A 26,093-nucleotide genomic window follows, 5' to 3' on the forward strand; every position below is an offset into this window, starting at 1 on the left:
CGGTTGTGTTTTTCACTTTTTACCATTGTCCTTTAGGCCAAACCTTCTGGATCTCTTCTGGGGCAGAGCATTTTCTGCCAAAGAGGCCGAGAGCACTCCCTGCAGATGGTGGGTTTCGAAGACTCAGCCGATGGTGAAGAGGCCGTGTGGCCCAACAGGCTATGTGGTCTCCAATCCCCTCAACTCTGCTGAGCTCCCAGACCCTCTGTTTGAACAAAATTTCCTAGAAGCCCAGTGTATAAAATCAGTAGAAGGGAACAGTGGTGGGGATCCAGAGCCCTGCCCTCTGGGGTCATATGTCCATGCCCACTTTCAGGGGACTCCTGGGGAACAGAGTTTGAAATCCCTAGGGTGGATTCCTCTCCGTCAAGACCCCCCCAGAAGTGAGCCCGTGACGTCTCTCCCCGCTGATCCGACAGCTGAGGATGCTCATCTTAGCTCATGCTCAGATGGGCAAAATGGCACAGAGTCCAAGAGAGATGGCTCAGGTCTGTCCACTCGCAGGATCGGGGAGCTGGTTGTGGCAACAGCAGACTGGTTAAGAAAAGAGTGAAACGTGTGTGTGTTGGTGGTGGGGGGTGGGGGGGTGGGGGGATGGTTGTGCTGTGACCCAATGGGGAATGACCATCCAACATGGCCTGTGGGCTCCAAGGCTGAGGTGGGCATGCGGCCCTGCCCCTCAGGGTAACCGCATTCGTGATCCCTGGATGTGCTTTTCCATCCGGGCATCCACCAGCCGCGTGGAAGAACACTGAAGGCACTGGAGGGGTACCCGCTGCCCATGCCCCTGGCTAGTCCAGGCCACTGCAGTGGAAAACAAAAGACCACGTCCCCCTCCCGGTCTCGGGGTCGATCTGTTAACACAGAGTCTGGCGATGATGATGCCCAAGTTTGGGAATTTGTGTTTCTTCTTGCACATGTGAAGTTTCAGGGTTTCAGTAAATAGTCATTAAAACTAGCACACACAAAGAGACAACAATGCCACATTTTAATTTATTTATTTCAGCTGACTGCATCAGCCGGCCTCCTCATGAAATTCCTTTGTCCTGTAGCACATTCTACGTTAACACAACACGTCTCCCCTTTTAGGTCCTGCTGATACTAGAGAATGTGGAGAATTTAGTGTGGGTGTGGTCTCCGGATGAAATATTGCAGACTCCGTATCTGGGAAGTAGGTGATGCGCGTCCCCAAGCTGGGGAAAATTCAAGCAGTTAGAGAGCTTCCTCCTCTAAGAAGCCCGTGCCAACATCCACAGTTGCCCTCACTGACCCTCCATCCCCTACAAAATCCTTAAGCAAGGCGGATGGATGGTGCCATTGAAGGTGCCTGGTTCTGTGCACAGCTCTTAGAATGATTTATAAGTGACTACTCCTTCCTACTCCCCGCCATCTTGTGGGTCCTTCCCCTCCCCTTGCCTTCATTCTCGCTCAGGTCTCTGAGCATATTGCTGGAACTTTCTTGGTCGGTCCCATCACCCCAGGTGACTCAGGGATGCCTGCTGCCACGTCATCCTTGGTGCTCCCCACCTCCCAGACTCCATGAAGTCATGGGTCTGTGTCTGCCGAGCCGGGCTGGCTCCAAGCCCAGCTCCCCCTCTGCTCTCAGTGTGCCCTTGAGTTGGTTACTTAAACTCTCTGAGCTTCTGTTTCTAAATCTGCCAAGTGGGGGCTGCTCTACCCAATCAGCTACTTGAGGTGACATTTGGGAAGTGTTGAGGGTTTCTCTGGGCACGTAGTGAGCCTCGGAGCGGAGAGCTGTCGATAGGGTGGTATCTGCGGTTGCTGTTGTCGCCCCAGTGGACGCTCAGTCCCTGTGGGTTGTCCCTGTCCCCCACAAAGTTGCTGGTTCGAAAATGAAATTCTGTGTGTTCTGTTGTGATGCAGGAGAATCTAGCACATTCTTCCACTGATTTTAGAGCAGCGTGAATGGAATCTTGACGGGGCATGGGGGAGTCCTGTCAGGGGTTCTGGGTGATTTCAGAGAAGCCACATACCTTGGATTCCCCTACAGTGCAGTGCGTCGCTGGGCCCAGATGACCTCTGCAAGCCTTTCCTGGCCTGACCTTTCCTAGAATAGGAGTATTGGGGGACTGAGCAGGGCATGGTGTGGGCCCTCAGCAGCAGCATCTTGGGGAAGACGAGTCAGCCTGGGATTTCCTGGAAAGCTCTGAGATGGGGGTCACCCCTTTCTTTGTGCCTGGTTGTGCTCCATTTTTGGGCTTTGAAGAGTAAAGCTACCAGTTCCCGTGCCTATCACACTGGGATGCCTGGCCTTACGTCCCGGTCTGCTGTGTCCCAGGGAAGTCTCGACAGAATCTGTGCAAAGGCCTCCCCCACCTGGGAGGCAGCTGGTGAAGGACATGCCTGGCACCATGCAAATCTGAGGACGGAGGCTGCATGGCAGGGTCGGGAAGCCTGGTTGTCATGTCAACAGATTGGCCCAAAATAGCGAGGGGCGGGCTCCCATATGGTGCCTGTCGTGACCATACCACTCGCTCCTTCCATGACAGAGCTGCGCTGGCCCAGGCTTCTAGAGAGGCACAAGTGGGGACTCGTGAGGCTATCCTGCTCTCATTGCTTCAAGAAGGACCCGACAGGGTCAGGACTGTCATGGGGTCTCCATCTTTTTAGAATGGGAAGCCCCAGGAAGGAACTTGCAGGCCAGTGTCCACCCTGAAGGCTGCCATGACTCCTTTTGTTCCCTGCTTGGGTGGCCAGCAAACAGCAAGTGGCCTTTGTGTGCTGGGGGCCGTGGGGGTCCTGAGCAGACTGCACTGACTAGAAGTGGCCCAAGGTCAATGGGCCAGGAAGTGGGAGATTGGAAACGAGTCACCTGGCTCTGGAGGAGGGACCTTTGAATGTGATGCTACAGAGGGACTGGATATCGTGCTATCCTTAGGGAGCCACTCTCCGGGGGTTGCCCTGGGCCATTCCATTCTGTAAGGTGCTTGGTTATCCCATGGAAAGGGCATTTTACCCGGCGGAGGCTTCCAGAATGAAGCAAGATGTGCTGGGCTTGGCCAGGCACGGGGGAGGTGGAATGTCTGTTGGGCAGAAGTCACATGTGGTCCGAGGAGTTGGGGTCTGTTGCGGGGTGAGCGGGGCAGATGTCTGGGGCAGACCCTCCTGCCCCAACTGGCTCAGCCCCATGCCATCAGCACCTTCTTCCTCTCCGCTCTTGTCTCCAGGGGGAGACTAGACAGATGGGGTAAAGGGTAGATGGGCAAGGAGCCTACCGACCGCACACCAGCCTGCCCTTCACACATGGGGCCGTTTTGTGCTTCTGTGTATTCGCTCTGCAGTTCCATTTTTATTTCTCTTTAGTTTCTTCGTCCAGTATCATTTGGAGACCACTTTCCTGGCCTGGCAGAAAGCAAAGGCATGTGTTCTCTTTCCACACCTAGGCTCAGGGAGGAAGGAGGGATGGATTTCTCTCCCACTCTAAGATTAAAAAACCGAAACCCAGGGAGAGGCCACGGAACCTGTCCTGAAAGGACAGTAATCGCTTCCCTGCTTGTTTATTTCAAATTGTGGCAAAACATACATAACATGGAATTTACCATTTGAGCCATTTTGAATTGAACACTTGAACGCCATGAAGTACGTTCACACTGTTTTGTGACCATCACTACCGTCCGTCTCTAGAATGCTTCATCTTCCCAAACCAAAACTCTATAACCCATCAAACACCAAGTCCCTGTGCCCCTTCCCCACTGGCCCCTGGGAGACACCGCTCTGCTCTGCTCTCTGTCTCCCTGAATTTGACTCCTCTAGGTCCCTCATCTAAGTGAATCATGCAATATTTATCCTTTTTTATCCATCTCATTTCACTTCCTGCTTGCTTTTTTTTTTTTTTAATTTGAAGAACAGCATTCACATAATTTTTTTAAGGCTCGGGAAGGATCTGTTAAACCTAAAAGGAAAACAAAGTAAGAATTTCACAGCAAGGTTGCCACTCAGGGAAAAAAATAATCATATTTTTTCCTGCATGAAAATGAATAAACCCTGAAAAATTCTCCTATTTGGTTTTCAGGGTTTATGAAGGTAATTTTTCTCTGCCCTCCACCTGGGAAAGGGCCCAGGAGGCCATGACAGGTATTTAAGGAGCAGTGTCCAGGGGAGGGGATGGTGTGGAGGCCATTGGGAGCCTGACGTTTTTACCCTGCATCTGGGGTAGGTGGAGGTCCTCTCCTGGTTAGAACTGGGCCCAGTTTTGGATAGTGGTTCTGGCATGACCTACTTTGGAGACACCAAACGACCACCTGTAAAAGACCTCCCAGAACCTTGGAGCTTGCAGACCCTAGAGGCTGTCCCAGGACCAGGATCCTGAAGCTCAGAGACAGGAGGGTCCCAGTCCAAGGTCACCCAGCAGATAGCAAACAAATAGGAGCCCAGGGCTTCAGTCCCAGGACAGGCTCTGCCCTGGGACTGGGCTATGAATGGTAACAAAGACCCTTCAACATGGATATACTTCCAGGGCCCCTGAATGTATTGTCCCCATCTAGCCTGGCCTGCCCTCTGTCCGGTGAGGAAGGAGGCTCATTTGACCTGTTTGATGAGAAGCTCAGGAAGGCAGAGACCTGTCTAGCAGACAGCAGCCAGGAATTGGCAGAAGAAGATGTGGACCGGGCCGGGGTCCCTAGTTTGGCAGCTGCCCTGATATCCATACCCTGGGCCCTGGGTCCAAGGCTCAAAGACCCTTCCTCCAGCTCAGCATGTTTCCTGCTTGTTTTTCCATCACCACCTGTGCTGTTCTGCCTCTGACAGGTCACCCTAGCCTGGGGTGAGACCATCTAGAGGGTTCTCGGTCCCTCGGATGCTGAGATTCTGAGTGCCTATTTTCATTGGCAAGGCTTAGATGCTTCTGGCGTTGGTGAGGACCTTTTCCCAAACATTATGGTTCTTAGCTGCTTTCACCTACAGTAGTGCCTTGGGAACGATAGCAGTGGTGCTGTTTAATGGTGATTAAGATGATTGTGACTAATTCCCCATGATCCTCTCTGGGGTCTGCCCTCCACTGCACCCCACCCCCCAAACTGGCCTCCCATGCTTCCCATGACACCCCTGTCCTGCACACCCTCTCACCTTCTCTATGCTCCCCATGTTCTCATCTGGGTGTCGGTCCCTGCTGGAAAGGGAGCTAGAGGCCCCAGGGCACTCCCTCTCCACCACCACCCCACACAATCTGTCCCACTGCATTTCTCCTTTCAGCACTCATCACCATATAACACATTTTACTTATCGTTGTACTATCTAATGCTAACATTTCACTTGTCCTCCTTATTTATTTTCCCCTTCCCTGACTGGATGGCTGAAATAGAAGCTCTCTAGGGGTGGGGATCTTGTTCCCTGCTGTGTCCCTGCCACCTGTCACAGTGCCTGACATGTAGTAGCTGCTCAATAAATTCATGTAGACTGAATGAGTGAACGCTCTTCTCACTGTGAGCCACCCTCCTCCACCCTCTCCATCTGGCTCATTTCTCCTTGTGTTTCAAGACTCAACAGAAGTGCCTCTTCCTGCAGGACGCCTACCCTGATTCTTGGTCCCACATTCCGTGGCCTCTTTGAGGCCCCACACTATAGCCCTTCTCAAATCATGCTTTCCCATCCCTTGCTCCACACCATGTAGCCCCATAAGTGCCCAAGGGTTAGGCCTTCTCAGCATCGCTTGCCTGTTTCACAAAGAAGGGAGGTACGGGGTGTGAGCTCCCCACCCCGGCTGGGATGGGCGGCCCTCTGAGAACCTGCACCTGCCCCCAACCTTCCAAATTCTGCTGCTCTTGGCACTTTGTCAGCCCCCTCGTCAGGGGTCTTGTAAAGGGGCTTCCTCAGAGTGGGTCACACTCCTAAATGCACTGATCCCTAATTGTTGCCCCAAGATCCACAGGAGCCTTTCCTGGGGACCTGCCCCTCAAATGAATTCCCCTTATGGAACCTCCCACCAGCTCCCATCAGAACTTCCTCCCTGTCCTGCTCCTCAAAAGAATTCCTTCTCCCAGAGCCTCCCTGCCTCCCTTCTCAGTATTTGGTGTGGTCTGTTTTCTGGGCTGTCTTTGCAGCTAGGCTTCTAGCTGAAACCCCTTTGCATGCTCTCTCTAGGCAGGGAGAAGCTTCCCCTCCTTCAGAGTCCGGGGGCAGCCCCAGGCACTGGCCTGGGTGGGCAGTGCCATGTGGGCTTGAAGACCACTTAGCAGGATCTCGGCTGTGATGGGGGGCAGGCAAAGATTGGGTCCCAGGGATGCAGGCCTGGGAAGGCGTGTTAGGACTTCAAACTTGGAGACACTGGGGTATGGGAACAAAGTTGCGATGGGGACACAGCTAGGCCTGTGCAAGTAGGACCCCTGAGGTCAGCTTCCATGTGAGGTCACCACTGCACCTGTGGAGTCAGGCGGCCGTGACGGGGATGCTGGGGGAGCTGGCCAGGAGTGCCCAGGCATTGGGGAAATTGTCTCCAGAAAGCAACTCTGGAGACAGGTGCCTGCAGCAGAAGTGAAAGAATGTGTGACAGAACTGAAGAATTGGAAAGTCCCCGAGTAAAGTCCCGTGGTCAAGGTGGCATGTGACAGAGGCCCAGCCTCCATCCATCAGGTGGGGGAGTGACCGCCATGTCCCCAGCTAGAGGCCAGAGAGGCTCATAATTAACTCCGGCTGAGTTGCTGCTGACGGAGGACGGGTCTCCTGACTGATGTGTGTGGCTGTGGGCCCAGTGGGTGACGATCCCGTCGCGGCTGCAGTCACCACTCACCTCCAAGTGGGCGTCCAGTGAGTGAGTGAACGCAGGCAGAAGCTGTGTCAGGCCACAGACCTCTGGGGGGGCCTGAGGGACAGGTCTGGCTGTGTCCCAGGAAGGACTATTGGGCTTAAATGTGGCTCCCCAGGGAGAGTCAGTGGAGCTGGCAGCCAGCCAGCCCCTAACCTGCACCCAGTCCGGTGCTGGACTCAGCAGCCTCCCCAGGGCCTGTGTCCTCTCTTGGCTCCTTGAGTTCACCCCCAGGTGGCCCCAGGCGCACAGGGAACTGGAGGAAGCTGGGACTCCCCTCTCCCTCTGCGGTTTCCCTTTCTCTACATTTTTCATCTGACCTTGCCCTCAGCCCCTGTAACCACCCGGCCTCTGCTCCCGCCATCTCCTGCCTGGATCCCCCTGCTGGCCTCATGAGCCGTCATCCCCTTGCCCGGGCTCTCTGCCTCTCAGGTCATATCCTTCAAGTGACGGGAATGGATGTCTTCTCGGCTCAGCTCTGATGATGTTGTGATCAGGTTAAGCCCTTTTAAGAACGCCCCTGGGTTTAATAGGTATGGAACTTTTCTGTTTGCCATGATGGAGACATTCCGGAAATAAATAGTGATGACGGTCACACCACCTTGTGGGTAAACTTAATGCCACTGAGTTGTATGCTTAAAAATGATGAAAACGGTCAAACAAAACAAAAGTTCCCTGGGGCCCCCAGCATAGGGCGCAGCCCCACATGTGGGGGCTCAACCCCCCTTTCTAATCCATCTCTCATTTCTCTTACCCTTGCCTGGAGTCCTCCAACCCAGAGAACCACTTGCTCTTTCCAGGACTGATCCCACTTTTCCTGTCTCCTTGTCTCTCCCCGTGGAATTTCAAGATTAGAGTCTTTTACTAATTTAGCCCTTTAGTTGGTGAAATAATCCTTTCCAGAGCCTCTCCTCCTGCAGGCTTCTGCCTGAACACCCACAGGGACAGGCAGCCCGCTGTCTTCCCAGGCATTTTATCCCATTTCTGGACGGCTCGAATTGTAAGAGGCAAAGGCAAGGTTTGGAGCATAACAGCCTGGTTTTGCGTCCCCGGATCAGGACTTAACTAGTCATGCGACCTTGAGCTTGTCAGTTAAGCCCCCTGAACTTGTATGTTTCTCCTCTGTAAATTGTGGGATAATGTTGGTATCCTTTCCAGAGGGTCATTGCAAAGATTAAATGAGATCCCCTAGGAAAGGTGAAAGAGATCACGCATGTAAAGAATTTAGCATAGTGCCGGGCATATACATCAGTGCTGAAGAAATGTGAGTTTGATATGGATACATTGAACCAAAATCTGGCTTTGAGCATGAATCAAAACACAGATTGTTAGGGCATGAAGAAATCGGAGACATGAACTGTGGTAGTCATTCGTAGGCTCCCTGACAGCTAGTGCCCCTCTCCCACTGGCCAGGCTGCACTTGGTCCCTGAGACTTTCTCGGGTCAAGGCTGGCCAATGAATTCCATTTCATTGTTGGTTGAGTCCCTGAAGAATTTTCTTTTTCCTTCCCCTTTGGCAGCTGGCAGCATTTAGATGGTGGTGGTTCCATCAGTTTGGTCCCCTGAGTTACTGTGATGCATCGAGCCCCCCTCAGTGAGAGAGAAATCATTTTTTCTGGAATGCTCCACTGAGATTTGGGGCTGTTCCATTGAAATTTGGTCATGGTTGTTGACGCATAACAGCCGAACCTCTCCTGACTGATGAATCTGCTAACTCGACCTTCCTGTTATTATTTTTTTTTTAATATTTTATTTATTTGACAGAGAGAAATCACAACTAGGCAGAGAGGCAGGCAGAGAGAGAGGAGGAAGCAGGCTCCCAGTGGAGCAGAGAGCCCGATGTGGGGCTCGATCCCAGGACCCTGGGATCATGACCTGAGCCGAAGGCAGAGGCTTTAACCCACTGAGCCACCCAGGTGCCCCTTCCTGTTATTTTATAAGTGAAGGTCGGTGGAAAGTAGGTCCCAGGGCGAGGCAGTGGCAGGCACGGCCCCTGCCCTATGCAGGACCAAAACCTGTGCTCGCGGGAGCTGGATTTATCTTCCTTGCTTCTCTTTCCTCCTTTGTCTTCCCCATCACTGGGTCCCATCAAGGAAACTGTTGAGACTGACCCATTCAGTTGGGTCCTGTCGACGTCATGAGCACTCAAACCAAATCTCGGAACAGCCTGACCAGTGAGCTCCGCTCTGGGCACGTGTTTTTTCCAGGGACGCTGGGCCAGGTTGCTCATCAGGCCTCACATCTGGACTGTGGCCACCACCTCCCAGCTGACTTCCTATCTTCCCCTGCCCCTGTCCCCCACCCCCACTCTGGGGCCTCCTTCCTCTACCCCGGCCTCCAGAAACATCTGTGTAAAGCTGGTTTCCTTTTCTGCACCCCCAGCTTCAAGTCCTGCAGGGCTTCCTCCAGGCCAAAGGAAAGAAAGCACGCCCTGCCTGGTGTCCACACTTCCCCAGGGTACCCGCTCACCCCACCCATCCCTTCTGCAGCTCGAGCTTCTGCCCCAGAAGCAAATGCTCCATTTTTCCTGCATGCCCGGCACTTCCCGGTCCCAGGCCTTTGCTCGCTCTCAGTCTCAGCCCGCTGGGCCTCCCCATCACCTCTGTCTCTTCTACACCTTTCAGGGCTCAGCGAGAACAGACCTCCTCCGAGAAGTCAGGCAGAATCCGTCAGCGTGACTTGAATATACCGTCCTTTTTGCATGACTTGTTTCTCTACCGTGGTTCCCACTCTTATCTGCCTTGTGTTCCAGCTTTTTGTTTCCGTCTCCTTGCTCACTCCCTGGTGGCGGAGAACAGCCCCAGCACCTGCCACAGGCCCTGGCTTTTCACCCTCTCCCCCACCATGCGTATGATGGGAGCAAAGGAGCGCTCCGTGACTGGTCCACCCCTCTGCCGTGGCCTGCACCACATTTTACCAAACAGTTCCTGTGTCTCTCACCTCCCCTGGCCTGCACGTCTCAGAGGGCAGGGACCGAGCCTTACCCCCTCACACCTCCCGCCCTCCATCAGCAAATGGCGAGCCAGACAAGCACACTGTGGAGACCTATGTGGGGTGGAGAGGGGCCGAGATGGCTCGGTGGCACGCCCCCATCGTGTGGTCCATCTTCAACAGGTGACCGGTGCCCCCATCCCCGGGGAAGGGCTGACAAGTCGTGACACTTGTGCAGACCTGTGGGAAGGAGCACCCCCACCACCACCATCCCCTCCCCCTCGCCCCTCCTGACAGGCAGCCTGCCTATGCCTTGTGTTCGTGACCCTGACTTTTAAGACCGTGGCCCCTGCCTCTGCGGGGGGAACTTATGGCGAGCTCCCCAAGAAATGCGATATGTATCCACCAGTCTGGAAAACCCTGTGTGACTTGGGTAGATGGCTTTCCCCGTGCAGAGGAGGGACGCGGGCTACGGCTCCAACATTGTCACATAACGCCGTCTGCAGCTGGCTGAGAATGCAGAGTGACAGCTTCAGGGAGAATACAGAAATGCCAGTTTTCCTCAGAATCCAGGATGGACAGTCTGGCTCTCTGGAGGCTTTGAGAAGCAGATGGTCTGTCCATCACCCCACGGAAAGGGTGTGAAAAACTCAAGATGGCTGGAGTTAATAAGCTCTTTGGGACAGAGATGAGGGTGGAAATACTCTTCTTTCAGGCTCTGTCCTCCCATGGGAACTGTGTCCACCATGCGGCACAACCCGCCCAGCCGGTCTGTACCAAACACCTGTTTGGAACAAGGCCCTTTGCTGGATGGGGGTGGGGTGGGGGTGGGGTGGACCAAGACAATCCCAGTGCTGCAAATCTGGGCTGTAGGTGCGTAAGTCTCTTCAGTTCTGGTTTGACATCAGTCTCCTGCGTGAGAGGGGACATATTCTAAATGCACAGCACGCTTGCTTTCTCCTTTTTCCCGTCATCTTCTTTTTTGTCTCTCTTTAAAGTTTCACCTTTCTCTCATAGTTTCCCAGGTGTTTTAATTCCTTCCATTTCAAAATTTTTCCAGCGGGTGGTTGGGAATGTTTATTCGTCGAAACCATCTGATTGCAGTCACAGACACTCGCATATGCCAGTGGTTTCACGTATTAAGGCAATTTCTTGCTCGTGTCATAGTCAAGTGCAGGTCAGAGGTGTGTTGGTTGGGTGTTCTGGGGAGCAGGTGCCCCGGGAAAGGTACAGGTGGAGGCCGAAGTGCACTGGGAAAGGTCCGGGGTTGGGGAGGGAGCAGAGAAAGGCAAGACAGGTCCTCTGACTGGGGGAAGATGTGACCCCCGTGAAAAGCAGGGCAGGGGGCGCCTGGGTGGCTCAGTGGGTTGGGCCGCTGCCTTCGGCTCAGGTCATGATCTCAGGGTCCTGGGATGGAGTCCCGCATCGGGCTCTTTGCTCAGCAGGGAGCCTGCTTTCCTCTCTCTCTCTCTGCCTGCCTCTCTGTCTACTTGTGATCTCTCTCTGTCAAATAAATAAATAAATAAATAAGCAGGGCAGCGGGGAAGCAGGGTGGGGAAGAAGAGGCCCTGGCAGCGTTGCGGCTCTGAGAAATTCCCAGCCAGACCAGAGACTCCCAGCTTGCCTGCTGTCGAGACTTGTGCTGGCCAGTAACAGGGAGCCCCAATTCCACCACCTGCTCAGTCAAGGGCCCGGTTGCCTGGCAGGAGTGGGGCGTATCCCAAGGGCACAGCTCCCAGAGGCTGTCAGCTCTGGAGACAGTCCTCCTTGTGACGGTTTCTCTTGAAGTGGCAGTGCCCTGCCTATGGCGGCCACAGGGATTTGGGGGTGGGGGAGCTCCACCACTTCGAGGACCCTGGAGTTTTCCCCAGTCATACCGTGGCTGGAACAGAGAGCGCTGAGCCACCACGGAGGAGCTTTCCAGGCCAACCCCGGGCAGAGAGCACATCACCTCGCTCACTGGCCCTGGCGCAAAGCTCCGTGGTCACACATGATCGTGGCGAAGGCTGCAGAATGTAGTGTTGCTGTGTGCCCAGGGAGGAAAACAACAGATACCCTGGAGCGGGGATTTCGATGTCCATATCCCAACCCTGCCTCTTCCTCGCTGTGTAGTTCTTTGTGCAAATGGCTCACCTCTCTGACCCTCAATTGCTTCATCTATTAAAATAAGAATAATAAAAGGACATACTTCACAGTGTTGTTGTGAAGAGTAAGCGTGTTAATATATATAAAGAAATGAGACTAGTACCTGGTACAAGTAAATGCTGTTATTACTATCACTCCTAGTGTTTCCAAACTTAATATGTCAATAGATGTGTTTCTTGAGTATCTACTTTGTTCGAGGAATTTTGTGCATCGTGGGGACCTACTCGTTTCTCCTAGCACTTAATACAGGCTCAGAAGATGTCTGAATGAATGAATTTCCATGGAAAAACAAGACAGTGTTTAACTCAGTTGGCCATGGTGCTGGGCTAATTTTAAACATGATTTCGCGATAAGAAATGTGAAGTCCTGTTCTTCAGCTCAGAAAGTCAATCCCAGAAGAACAGAACGCGAAAGATTTAACACAGTTGCAAAAGCAGGCTGAGTGTGAGAAGCCCAGTGGTTAAAAAAACGACCTCCTGTCTTTATAAAAATAATACGTGCATTTAGAAAAATTTTTGAGTAAAACAAATAGGTACGAGGAAGAGAGTAAAAAAAAAAATCATTCAAAATCTCACCATTTTGGGGGCGCCTGGGTGGCTCAGGTCATGATCTCAGGGTCCTGGGATTAAGCCCCGCCCTGCATGGCATCAGGCTCTCTGCTCAGTGGGGAGCCTGCTCCCGCCTCCCCCCCCCCAATCTCTGCCTACTTGTGATCTCTGTCTCTATCGAATAAATAAATAAAATCTTAAAAAAAAAAACCCAACAAAATAAAAACAAAATCTCACCATTTTTAATATTAGAAGAGTCTCATTCCAGACAGGTCACCATGTGTATGTTACGTGGAGAGAGATGGACCGAAATCATTTTATAAAAAGATCATTATTATGTGCTATTTAAAACTGACAAATTTTACTTTTTTGAAGGCCACAGGAGAAAATAAGGAAATACAATTTCTCCACATTACACAATTTTGATCCACTACAGAAAATCCTGATTTCTAAAATATCAAGGGTAATAGAAGACAATGAAAAGCAGTGAGGTTTGAGTCCTGGCTTTTAAACTCCAGTTTTCAATGTTAGATGAAATCAATCCAAATTTTCCTGTGGAAGAAAAGGAAAGTTGCAATCCTACAACCCTTTTCCCTCCTCCTCCTTCTGGAGTTTTATATTACCTTCATTTCTTCACTTTGCCGTTGTTTACTGTGAGACGGGTGCAGTATTCAGAATTGCTCCTTGTTAGCTACAAGCCTCTGGTCCTGAGATTTGGGTTTTGAGTCATGTTTTGGTTGACTACATTTCTCATCAAGTAGTCTTTTTCTTCCTCCCTATCCCCAACAAGAAACTTTCATAGATGTTTTGTTACCAAGATAATCTGTGCTAATTTAGTAGTTTTTTTTGCCAACATTAAGGTCTGTGTAAACTAGGTGCCAAATACAAGGACTGCATTCTAAGATCACATTAATAGAAGTCCATGCTCAGAATGTGGGAGGTGATCATTTCGTTCAGTTTAGCAATGCATCTAGGCATGCTCTGAACAAATTAATAAGGAAAATACAACCCACTAGAAAAACGGGCAAAGTCCCTGGTCCCAAAAAAAGAAAGAAAACACCTATAAACATATGAAAAGATGGCTATCCTCTTAAACCATCAAGAACACACAAATTGAAGTGACATCAATATGTACAAGATTGGCAATAATCTAGAGCTGGTGCCCTGGGAGAGGGCAGGGATGTGGAGAAGGGAGACCTCTCGAATACTGACAGTGGGAGTGTCAATGGATAAAATCACTTTGAAAAAATGTGGGAAATCCTGTGATTTAACAATTCCATTTCCAGGTTTAGATACTAGAGGAGCTCTGCACATATGTGCGAGGGGACACATGTAGACGTTTTCAACCATCTTATTTATAACAGCAACCAAACAAAATATGGGTAACAATCCAAGTGTCCCATCAACAGGGCAAGGAACAGATAAAGCATGACATGATCCTACCCGGGAATACTACACAGCTCTGAAAATGAATGAACTGCCCTCACGTTCAGCCACAAACATCTCATAAACAATGTGAAACCATACACAGGTTTTCAGTTCAAGTTTCAAGCAAAATATACAGCTTGATTCTACATATATATACACATTCAAAAATAAGTAACATTATATTATATAGCATTTAGGAAACATAAATGTGTAATGAAACAGTAAAGGAAAGCAAGAAAGGGGCACCTGGGTGGCTCAGTCAGTTAAGCATCTGCCTTCAGCCCAGGTCATGATCCCGGGGTCCTGGGATCAAGCCCTGCAGCAGTCTCCCTGCTCAGCGGGGAGTCTGTTTCTCCTTCTCCCTCTCCCCCAGCTTATGCTCTCTCTCTCTCTCTGTTTCTCAAATAAATAAATAAAATCTTTAAAAAAAGAAAAGCAAGGAAGGCTAAATCCAAACTAGGGGCGACCCTGAGTGAAGGATGGGGATCTGCAGGGTGAGCACGCAGGCTTCCACACAAGCTGGATGTTGGGTATACTGGAGGTTCCTATTACTATTTTTCATATTTTATGTAAGTTGTATGTGTCTGGCATAATCTTTCCTACAAGTGAAATATTTCATAATGATGTATTTTTATTTAAAATAGAACAGTGCTCTGAAGTGACAGTTCTTGGGATAGAATCCTCACCCTTTATGTGACCTTGGACAGGTTATTTAACTGCTCTGGGTGCTCAATTTCCTTCTCCGTGAGGCTGGAAATCATACTAGTGTACCTGTCTTATAACAGTATTGTCATGGATAGGGTGATTTACATGAAGTTCTGAGTACCGTGCCGAACACAGAGTGAGTTCACGATTCAGGTTAGCTGGTGTCCCTTTTCTGTGTGGGGCAGATAGTGGAATTTGGGGGGGTGTGCATCCTAGAAATGTCTGTCCTCTGAAGCCTCTGCTGAGGATGACCACGGATGGAAAGGCTGTCACACCACATCCTATGGGGATAATTAGAAGAGTGAAGGGTCATTTGGCCTGAAAGCGTCTCCTAGAGTCAAGTCAGTCTGCCTGAATTTAGGTGTCTGAAGGGCTCTCGTGGGAACGGAAGGCTGTACGAATTCTAAAAGGCTCCAGAACAGGAGTGGGCAAACTATGACCCATGGCCCAAATCTGACTGCCACCTGTTTTGGTAAATGCAATTTTACTGGAATGCAGCCAGGTTGATTTTGTTTTGTTTTGTTTTGTTTTTATGTATTGTCTGTGGCTGCTTCTGTGCTCCAAGGGGTTGACAAGTTGCAACAGACTCCACATGGCCCCAAAGCCTAAAATATTTCCTGCCTTGCCCTTTATGGAAAAAGTTTTCTGACCTCTGCTCTAAGATGAGAACTCAGGTGCCAAAGGAGGGTGAGTTTTAAGACTTTCTAAGAAGCAGAGCTGGCTCACCAAGGACCACTTAGCTCTCTGGTTCAGGAGTGAGACTTCTGTCACTGGAGGGATGTAAGCAGATGCTGACCGCTCCTGGAGCAGGGGCCACAGAGGAGGACTTTGTATCTGGGACAGGTTGGACACATCAGTGTTTAAATTCTCCTTCAAGTCTGAAATTCTGTACAGAGTAATTCTCAGTTTCAAATTGGTCGTTATTAGCTCTGACATTTTCTTGGCATTTTTACATTTTAACTCTCAGCCACATTTGCTTTGAAATTTTTGAAGTCAAAGAAAGTATTTAAATTCTTTAAAAATGAGATTTTAAGTGAAAAATGGAATGTATTCCCGAGTTCTACTTTTTCATTTAAAAAATGGATTTGCATGGCTTTTGGATCTATTCCCCTTTATAGGTGCTGAATTTTAAGAGCCTATATGTGCCAATTATGATTTCTCTGTGACAAGTGTGTCCTTAACTGGAAAGGAGGAGCCATTGGAAATGAAATTAGGCAGGGAGTTTGGGGGCAGAGCTGCCGTAGGTGTGGAATCCGTGGAAGGCAAAGAGGACACATACCGGAGAGGAACAGGGAGTGGGGGCTGGGGAAGCAGTAGTTACTGAGGGCCTACTGTGTGCCAGAGCCCATGTCCAGGTTGCAAAATTGCAGATCAGAGGCTGTGGCCCATCGTCGATAAGCTTTGAACTTCTGCATGAGAATGGGAGCAGGTGGGAGGGTTCTAGTTGGAGAGGTGGGGACGTCGGAGAACATGATAAAGCCCACAGCTTTCTTCCAGGACACGAGAAACCCCTTATAGGGGCTCTGAGAGCAATTCATCAAAAGCCAAAGCACTCAGAGACAACTTGCCATAAACAGTTTCTCAGAATGATAGTTTTGCCCAGTGACCAGCTCACTAAAAGCCGTCTGACAGACACCTTAAATGGGGGGAGTAGAGAAGCTTTGGCATCTCCCCGGCTCATGCAAGGGAGGGTCTGAAGTCTGAAAGAAGAGGACGGTAATAAACAGGCATTAGGGGGATGTCTCTGAGTGCAGCGTTTAGGAGGGACTGAAATGTGAAATACAGGTGAAATTGACTTTCACTGGAGCCGGAAGGACAAATCCTCCTGAAATGGCCGTGTGAAGCATCTGCGAGGAGTCCCTCAGGAAACTCACACTTAGAGAAATTCCCCTGGTTATTTGGTGAATTGATTATCAGCCAAACCAATGTGCAATGGGTCAGCTTTGAGGGAGTGTGCTCAAGCGACTGGCTCACCCAGCCTTGCCTCTGGGGCACTTGCCTGCCCTTCCTAGGCCAAAGACAAAAATCCTACACTGGCAAGGACTTCTGGGGTCCTTCCCTCCCTGGTTTCCAGGCATTTTATATTGCTAGCAATAGAATCCCCTTCTCCAATTAAGTAGCACAGGGAACCTGGATGCTGAAGACAGGAGAGATACACGGAGAGCTCTGGCTGAAGCGAAGGCAGGGAGCCCAGAGGCCCCCTCGCTGGCTCCACGTCTCTGCCAGGTCCTAGGTGCCCAAGGGACTGAGCCTGACAAGCTCCAAGCTGGTCTAGCCACAAAGACTCAGCTTTGGTTGGCTGGAAAGTCTCTCTAATTAGGACACTATTGGTACCAGGCACGAAGGATGAGGAAGCATAGCCACTAAAATGGGACAGATAGGTCCATGTGATTCTTATTTGGTAGTCGCTATCAAAGTGTTCTCTGCAGGGAAGCGGAAAGAGTGTGCTTGGTGCCCAGGAGGAGGCTTATCCTGCCTCAGGTCCACAGCGTTGAAGCTGGAAGCATTATCCTGGGGGAAGTGGTCTTGCTAGCTTTAACATCCTATTGGCCCGGTGAGGTGAGTTCTCCAGATTATTGAGAAGCTCTGAACTGGGACTCATAAAAACCCTTCCCCAGTCCTGATAGGACTGTGACAAACCCCCTCCCTTCCCTCCGTCCTCTGGTCCTCGGTGTGCATCCGAAAATGAGGATACAGTGCTGGCTAGATGAGCGATGCCCACGTGTTTGGATTTCACGCATAAGTAAAAGCTAAGTTAGAGCGCAGCGTGGAAGGGGCGTGGAAGAGAAACTTAGATTTAAAAAAAAAACACACACATACTTTATTTTGGGGGCTCCTGGGTGGTCAGTTGGTTAAGCGTCGCTTTTGGCTCAGGTCATGATCTCAGGGTCCTGGAATCAAGCCCCGCATTGGGCTCCCTGCTCCGCAGAGAGCCTGCTCCTCCCTCTGCCTGCTGCTCCCCCTGCTCCTGCTCACTCTTTGAAATAAAATCTTAAACCAAACAAACTTTATTTTTGTCACATCAGGACATTAAGAACAAAACCCTCCCATCATCTGTAATTTTATAACAAAAAAACATTTCAACATCACAAAAACTAGGAAGGATCTATAAATTAAGTATGGTTTTTAAAATGGAATACACTTATCTTTAAGGAAAACCTCACTCTGTTATTCTTACTTTTCTCATTTTACTGCACCGTGTGAGTTTCCTGTTGCTGCCGTAACAGATGATCGTAGATTTACGCCACAACCTCGCTCACAGGGGTCAGACACCCGGGCACTGTGTGATTGTGTTGGGCCCTCTACTCGGGACTTCAGAAGGTTGAAAATCAAAGTGTCAGCGGGGCAGGGTTCTTAACTGGAGGCTCACCTGGGGAAGAGCCAAGTCTTTTTGATTGTAGGACTGAAGCCCCCGTTTCCTTGACCTGTGGCCCCCTTCATCTTTGAGCCAACAGGCACACTGAATGTATCTCATGCTTGGAATCTCTGATTTCACTCCTGCTACCAGCAGAAAAGATCTCTGCTTTTCAGGGCTTGTGTGATTACATAGATCATCTGGATAATTCTTTGAGGTCAGCTGATAAGAAACCTTAATGATATCTGCACAGGTTTTGCATGTAACATAATTATTCTAAGAGTAAGATCAAAGGCACAGGTCATGGGGGCCAAAATTCCGCCTTCCACACCCAGCTTGGTGAAAACGGAGTCAGATAAACATTTGCAAACATTAGAAGGTTCCATCAGTTCAAATACTGGTTGTCAAATATTCTCCTATTCTTGAGCTGACATTCAGAAGCTGTGTATTTGTGAGAAGTCAGGACAATATCATCATTACAGAATCTTGCCCAGACAAGGGGCTGGGGAAATGTTTGCAGAGCAAACAAGTATTAGTAAGTTTGCTGTTGCTAATATTATTTTAATGCAACTTTGATTATAAACCTTGCAGTACTGTATTATCATTGTCATTAGCTACAGATTAGAAAACAAGCTAAAATCATTACAGGAATGGATTAAAATGGGAAATGATTCAGGAAATCATGGTAGAAACAAAACATGACCTGCTCTGTTATATCTGCTGTGTTCTGCTGAGGTTGGAGAATGTTGCTTTCAATCAGGGAATGGGGACATTTAATAGAGGGCCCCAGGAAACAGTAAGAACTTAGTTTTTCTTCTCTCCCTTCCCCCTTCCTTCCCACCTTTCGTTATTCTCTCTCTCTTTCTTTCTTGGCAAAAAAATTTAGCATGGTCATTTTTTAAATTAAATTTAACTTTTAAAGTGACATTATTTCCCAAATCTCTGCAGCCTGCAATTCAGCACCCTTGCTTGGCCCCTCAGCCCTTATCCAGGCCTTTGCTGCCATCCCCAGGTGTCCAGAGTCCAGCCCCTCCCCTCCCCCTGCTCTGGGGGCATCAGCTGTGAAAACAGTGACAAAAATCTTGCTTTCAGGGGATTACATTCTAGTCGGGAGGTCAGCCAATCTACAGGCAACAAAAAACAGGATGATTTCAGATAATTTTAAGAACTGCCTTAGGGCAATAAATAAGGTGGCATGTTAGGGTGGGGCTGGTGGTGGGGGACATTTTGGATGGGGGACAGTGAGGAGATAACAGCTATGCTGAGACCTGGATGATGTCTCATCCATGGTTCACTGAAGGAGTGAACCATGCTGAGAACCAAGGGAATATTGTTGCTGGCAAAGAAAACAGCAAGTGCAAAGGCCCAGAGGCAGGAAGGAAATTGCTTTCCATTTCAAGGAGCAGAAAGGAGGCTGGGTGAGCTGTAGTTGGTGAGCAAGGGAGAGAGTGGAGGGAAATGAGGTCAGAGTGGGAGGCAGGATTGGACCTTGTGGCTTCTTGTATCTGATGATAGGGAGGGTTCAGACCCTGATACCAAACTTGTAAATAATACAAAACAGTTATTAGATAACCGGTTAGCCTAACACTTAGAGCCTCTTCTAGCTGCCCTGCTTAAGAGTCATCTGACTGGGGGAATTTAAGCCCTATACACTTTACAATTCTCTACAACCGACATGTGCCAATCTGTCGGGATTTTCTTTTCTGTCCCCAAAGGTTACTTTTATTGCCCTATAGGACATTAACCGGTTTTGTACCTGATTTGGCAATCTTACCTTATTCTTACTTTTCCTTCCACTATAAAAATCCTGGTCTCTCAAGTTTCCTTTGGAATCTACTTTGTCATCCTGCGGATCCCCTTGTTAATGAGTTAAATAAAAGGTTGACATGTACCCAGTCTCAATTTTCATGAGAATTATGTTTTTAACCTTTTGAGAATCAACATTCTGCTAAGGAGGTGGGCTTTAAGTGCACGGAAAGCAGGACCACCAGAAGGACTGGTTTATGTTTTACAAAGCACCCCCGGAAGGCGGCTGGGTGGTGAGCAGGCTTACCTGGACTCCCGGGGAAGCGAGAAGCCCAGCTAGGCGCCGGCGCCTCTGTGCAGGGAAGAGATGACAACACACACTTGAGTGACGGAGGTGCAGGTGGAAGTCAGTAACATTTGAGGACATTTGTCCTGGTGCATTTCCATATTGGGTTGCTAGGATCTGTTTTAGGGCTCAGGTTTCCACTCTAGGATGCAAGCACTGGGGCAGGGGGCTGGGTCCAACTTGTATGTTACCTAAGTACCCAGCCCCGGACTAAACACGACAGTGCGTGGCAAGTGTTTACTTAGCGAATTCTTGCTTCTAGATTTTCCTCCTCCTCCTCTTCCTTTTCTTCCTCCCCTTCTTCCTTCTTTTTTTATTGTGATAAATTATACAGAACATAAGATTAACCATTTTAACCATGCGTTAAGTGCACAGTGGAATGGCGTCAGGTACATTCATGAGGCTGTGCGACCATCACCGCCATCCATCTCCAGAATGTTCCCATCCTCCCCGTTAAACACTGATTCCCTGTGCCCTTCTCCCCCAACTCCCAGCAGCCACCATTCTACTTTCTGTCTTTATGAATTTGACTCCTCTAGAGACCTCATCTAAGTGGAATCCTACAATAGCTGTCCTTTTGCATCTGGCTTACTTCACTTAGCATAATGTCATCAAGGTTGCTCCGTGTTGTAGCACGCGTCAGAGTCTCCTTCCTTTTTACGGCTGAAAAATACTCCATTGTGTGTCTGTGCCGCATTTCGTTTATCCCTTCATCTCTTGAAGGGTATTTGGGTGGTTTTCCCCTTTTGGCGATTGTGAATCGTGTTGCTGTGAACGTGGGTGTGCAGATACATCTTGGAGTCCCTGCTTCCGGTTCTTTGGCTCCTGGATCTTAGGGCTGTCTACCCAGCAGCGGAATGCCGACTCGTTCAGTAATCCTGTTTAAGGTTTTGGGGCCCTGCAATACTACATTGTACCTTCCCCCCAGCAAAGCACCAGCATCTCCATTTCTCTGCGTGTCTCGGCTTCCTCCTCGCCAACATTTACATTTTGTGCTTTTTTGATGCTAGACATTCTAATGGGTGTGGATTTGTGCCCTTTTAACATGTAAATGACTGCAGGAAGGTGGACACCCCAGAAGGAGACATTTGGGGGCCCTTTCCTCAGTGTGCAGAGCAGGGAGATAGTGACAGAGCCAGAGGTCCTGGATTGGGAGGGTGCTCAGCGGGTAGAGAGCTGGGATGGGGGGTACCAACATCACACTCACTGAGCTTGTTGTCTGGGCCCAGGGCTGGGTCGAGAGAGGCCTCCCAAGCAGGGAGCTGAAACCCAGCCGGTTTCCCATGAGGAAATTTGTTTGTGTGAATCCACCGTTGGGCCCCTGTCCCTGGGGAAAGCTGTTTCTAATTTGGGTTCCTCTTTCTGTCTCTTGCTCTCCAGTGTGATAATGCGAAAGGGTTGAAAGCCTTCTACGATGCAATAAAATATGGGCCGAACCACTTGATGGTATTTGGAGGAGTCTGTCCATCCGTTACGTCCATCATTGCGGAGTCCCTCCAAGGCTGGAATCTGGTGCAGGTAAGGTCCATGTTGCCTTTGGTTGGGGGACTGTCTTTAGCCACCAGTCTTTTGCAGGAATGGCTCCTAGTACATCATAGCTCCTAAGCTGCCCGGGTCAGGCCTCCCTGACTCTTCTCTGGAGGATTGATTTCTCAGCCCCCACTGCCCCACCTCCTGGCCTGACCCCCTCCCCACACCCCAGGCTGGTGCTGGCACGGCTCACACACTGGGTCTCCATGGGGTAGCCCCAACACCCCCACTGCGTGTATGGAATCTTTCAATGACATCCTAGCCTGACTCTGTCACCAACGTCCAGCCGGTCTGGCTGCCCAGTGTCCTCTCCTGTCCCTGCCGCTCTGTCCCTGCCTCAGCCTCTCCCAACTGCCCGCCCTTTCCCCAAAGGCATCTCGCACCTTCGGGCCTCTGAGCTCTGCTCTCACAGTTCCCTGATCAGATGGGCCTTTCTCTACTTGCTGCCGAATCCCCCTCCCCCACTGACATGGCCTTGTGCATCAAGACACCCCCCCAAACACTGCACACAGGGCTTTGCCGGGGCTCCTGGCCAGGGTGCACTCTTTATACTGGCTAAGGTCCTATACCAGCCAGCTAGGGAGGGTGTGGGCTGATGTAGGCGAAACTCACTAGTGTCCGGTGTTGTTTGGAACGGGAGAAGAAGGGCGTGGAAAGATGAGGGGTGACCCACGCCGTGTGTTTATGTCTTTGCTTTGGCCATTCGGCCATCTAGCGGAGAGAATGGGCAGCTTATTCTGGGCCTGGGGTTTTGGTAGACTCTGGGGACACAGTGCTGACAGGACAGGGCGGGCCTCTACCTGTTCAGAGCCTATGTGCTAGGAGGGAGGCAGGCAGCGAGCAAGTGAACAGGTCACCCTACTGAGAGCCGACCCTGGTGTCGTACACATGCCAGACTTAGAACCTACTAGATGCTGTTCTGAGCACTTCTTTACATTGATTCAGTCCTTATACCTGCTCTATGCTGTGACCAGTATTATCACCCTCATTTTATAAATCAGAAAACCTGGGCACGCAGAAGCCTAGTGACTGGCACAGGGACCCTCAGCACATAGGTAACAGAGCAAGGATTTAAACTTGGGGAGTCTCGAACTGAGCCTATGGTAGGAAACAGCCAGGACAGAAATAAGCAGGGTGATGGGATGGTGACCGTCCCAAGGCAGTTGGGGAGTACCTCTAGGCAGAGGTGACATTTGAGCTGAGACCTGTAGCATGGGAAGGAGCGGGTTGGGTGGCTGGAATGGTCAATGCAGACGGCCTGAGCTGGGGAAGAACTTGGCTCATTCAGGGAGCGGAGAACGGGTCAGTGGGGAGCCGGAGTGAGAATGAGGAGGCCAGCAAAGCCTGACCACAGCGGGATCGGGTTTCCCTGCATTCCTGTTGACTGAGGAGCTCGGGGAGTCTGGCCCTGCTTACATGGAGCTAGAGGTAGAGCCCTGATCTCACGGCCCAGAGGGAGGCCGGAGCTACCCGTGACTGAGGTCTGAGGAAGAAGGGGTGAGGTCCTGGGGAGGGCCGCCCACTCAGCCCACAGGCAAGGAAGGCTTCCCAGAGGAGCGATGTGGAGCTGGCTGGGAAGGAGGAGAGGACGCTGGACAGCTGGAGCCATGGAGGAGAGCATTGCCAGCGGAGGAAACTGGGTGCTCTGAAGCAGGAGGTGGGGGAGTATGTGGGCCTGGGGAGCAGTGAGTCACTCGTGGTGGCCTGAGCGGGCCATGCTGAGTGTGGGTGGATGCATCAGGACAGGAGGCCAGAAGAGCAGCTTGGCGTGCTGTGATGCAAACCTAAGCACGTGCCTGGGACCCAGCGCCACTCCCCTGGCTTCGAGCCTCGAGGTGCCTGCAAACAGCTGGGAGACCCTGGCCGGGTCACTTTCCCTGTGTTTGAGCTTCCTTTCCTGAATACTGAGGAACACGCTCCACTCCCTGTGCAGCCGGGCTGGGCACAGCCCCTCTGAGCCTCAGCCCCTCACCTGTAGAATCCGGGGCGGGAGAGGACTGATCTCCTAGGACCGCTATATGGATTCCGGGATGAGATTGTGGTTAGAGCCGGGCCTGGCCCATCCTAAGCACTAAGTGTTCCTTCTTGTACCTGCCTCCTTCTGCTCCCTGAGTTGAATACCTCAACGCCTCAGCATTTTGGGTCTTTCTAGCCACATGGTTCCCTGCCCCCCAGCCCCCGCCTGAGATGCCCCATTCTCCTCCTTGGAGACTCAGCTTAAAAGCTGCCTTTTCCAAGAAGCTTTTCCTTACTCTAATCTCTAAGGTAGCCCCTCTAGAAAAATTCTTTTTCTCATGTCCCTGCATTTACTCCTAGCAGAACACATGCATAGCCCACCTGTCGTGCCCTTGGCCTGTCCTTCTCTTAGGGCTTTGCACATGTGGGGGGCATGTAAGCTAGGCTGTGAGCTCTGTAAGAATGGAAACGGGGCCTGAGTTCCTCCTGTTTTTCCTGGTGCTTAACACTCCACAGACCTTATCATATGTCTTTTGAATGATCAGAAAGATGGAGGGAGGAAGGAAGGGACGGAGGCTGGAAAGACCTGCATGCAGGTCCATAGAGATGGACATTTTGCTCAGACATGGCAGGCCAAGTTCATTGAAGGGTCCCCACCCAGAGAGGAAGCCAGGGAGCTTCTGGGCCTTTCCATACCCTCACTTGGAATGGTTTACCCCTCAGAATTCTCTGAGGAGCTGCCAGAGCGAGTACAATGTTAGAAACTCCTGGCTTGCCAGCCAGAGCGAACCAACCTCAGCATGAGCAAGGAAGGCCTTCAGCTTTGAGAAGCTGACAAGACAGGAGACCGAGTTACGAAGATGGGACCATGTTAGTTATCACTGTGTAATGACTCATGCCCAGATTTAGTGGCTTAAAACAACAGTAATCATTACTGCATTATTTCCTTGGGTCAGAAATTTTAGACCCAGAGGATGGCTTACGTCTGCTCCATGATGTTTGGGATCTAGCTGGAAGATTTGGAGACTGGGCTGTAGCATCATCTGAGGGTTTGACTGGGACTGGAGGATCAGCCCCCCCCCCCCAGGTGGCTCCCTCACAGAGGGGGCACGTCGGTGTCTCTCCTGCAGGTCTCTCCATAAGGCCGCTAGAGTGTCCTCATGGCATGGTAGCTGGTTTCCTCCAAAGCTACCCATCTAGAGACCAAGGCAGGGTGGAAAATTCTTTTAGGACCTTGCTTCAGAAGTTGCACATTGTCGTTTATGCCTTATGCTCTTGGTCATACAAATTAGCTCTTATTTATCATGGGAGAGGACTAAACAAGCTGCAGTGGGAGCTGAAAATCATGGGCCCATCTTGAAGGCTGACTACCACAGGAAGGAGGGATTCTGGGAAGAAGGCAGGAGGACAAGTTGCCCAGCAAAGGAGGTTTCATGCCAAGTCCCTTCTCTGTTTTAAGGAACTTCTGCTCAGCCTTCAATACCTGGGTAATTGCCTCTTCTTCTCGGATGCCTTCCCTGATCCCTTTCCTTCTGTGCCTCCCATAGCCCCAGGGTAAATTAATGGCTTCTTCCTCAATAAAGCCTGCTCTATGAAGGCCATCTCCTGCAAGCTGGCATAAATTGGTTCTTGTGGGGAGGGGGCAAAACAGCCTACTCTTTTTTATGTACAAAGCACAGAGATACATACAGTACATAAGTAGATCTTTTTTAAAAAAATATTTTATTTATTTATTTGACAGACAGAGATCACAAGTAGGCAGAGAGGAGGAAGCAGGCTCCCTGCTGAGCAGAGAGCCTGATGCGGGGCTCAATTCCAGGACCCCGGGATCATGGCCCGATCTGAAGGCAGAGGCTCTAACCCATTGAGTCACTCAGGCGCGACCATAAGTAGATCTATAGTATCTGCAGCATTAAAATTTCATGAGTGGTGCAGGGTTAGGAAAACAAGGCTTTTCAGGAGAGTAATGATGAAGAGAAATTTGGGAAACGTGGTTCTACGTCACTTCTGTTGCATACGATATTTGGTCATTAAAGGAATTACATTTCATGGGAAATGATTTATTCTATTTTTAGGTGTTCCCTACTAGAATACAAGTTTCTTGGGGGGCCAGGGGCCCCCATTTTCTTCATCCCCCAGTTCCCAGTGCCTAGCACAGGGCCTGGCACCCAGCAGGTCCTCACTGAGTGCTGAACTGAGCTAAATGCAGGGCACAGGCTGTGGAACCTGAAACCCTTCACGGCAACAGTTTCCTCCTACGTGGATGTGACCCTGGGGAGGTGGAGGTCGCGGAAGGGAATGCAGATTCCCGGTCCCCACGGCCACAGGCTCACTCTGCATTGCTACAATGGCCCCCGCCCCCACACACACCCTAGACATCCATTCTCAGACTGCATAAGGTCAAGGGCTCCCTCTGCACACCAAGAGCGGTGCCAAGGGGCAGGGAACTGGATGGTGCCTGGCAGTTTGGAGAGCTCTGGGGACCTCGGAGGGAGAATCATAGGCTGAGACCAGGAGAGTAGACGTCCCCCAGCCTGTGGAGCCAGCCGAGGGAAGTGGACCCGCAAAGACCAGGATCTTGATAGGAAGGAGCCTTGGAGCTTCTGCCTCCCTCTACGTTCCAGGAAGGCAGACTCTGGGGAC

General features: G+C 50.6%; 1 protein-coding gene across 1 annotated transcript in view; it reads left to right on the top strand.

The window, feature by feature from the left end:
* Window positions 1-26,093, top strand: part of GABBR2 (gamma-aminobutyric acid type B receptor subunit 2) — a 341,177-nt gene that overhangs the window by 85,395 nt on the left and 229,689 nt on the right. Inside the window, exon 2 of the mRNA XM_046021722.1 lies at window positions 21,345-21,482. Within this exon, the coding sequence (XP_045877678.1) occupies window positions 21,345-21,482 (138 nt within the window). The remainder of the gene's footprint in view (window positions 1-21,344; window positions 21,483-26,093) is intronic.

Source organism: Meles meles, chromosome 11 (assembly GCF_922984935.1).
Source record: "Meles meles chromosome 11, mMelMel3.1 paternal haplotype, whole genome shotgun sequence".
Lineage (NCBI taxonomy): Eukaryota > Metazoa > Chordata > Mammalia > Carnivora > Mustelidae > Meles > Meles meles.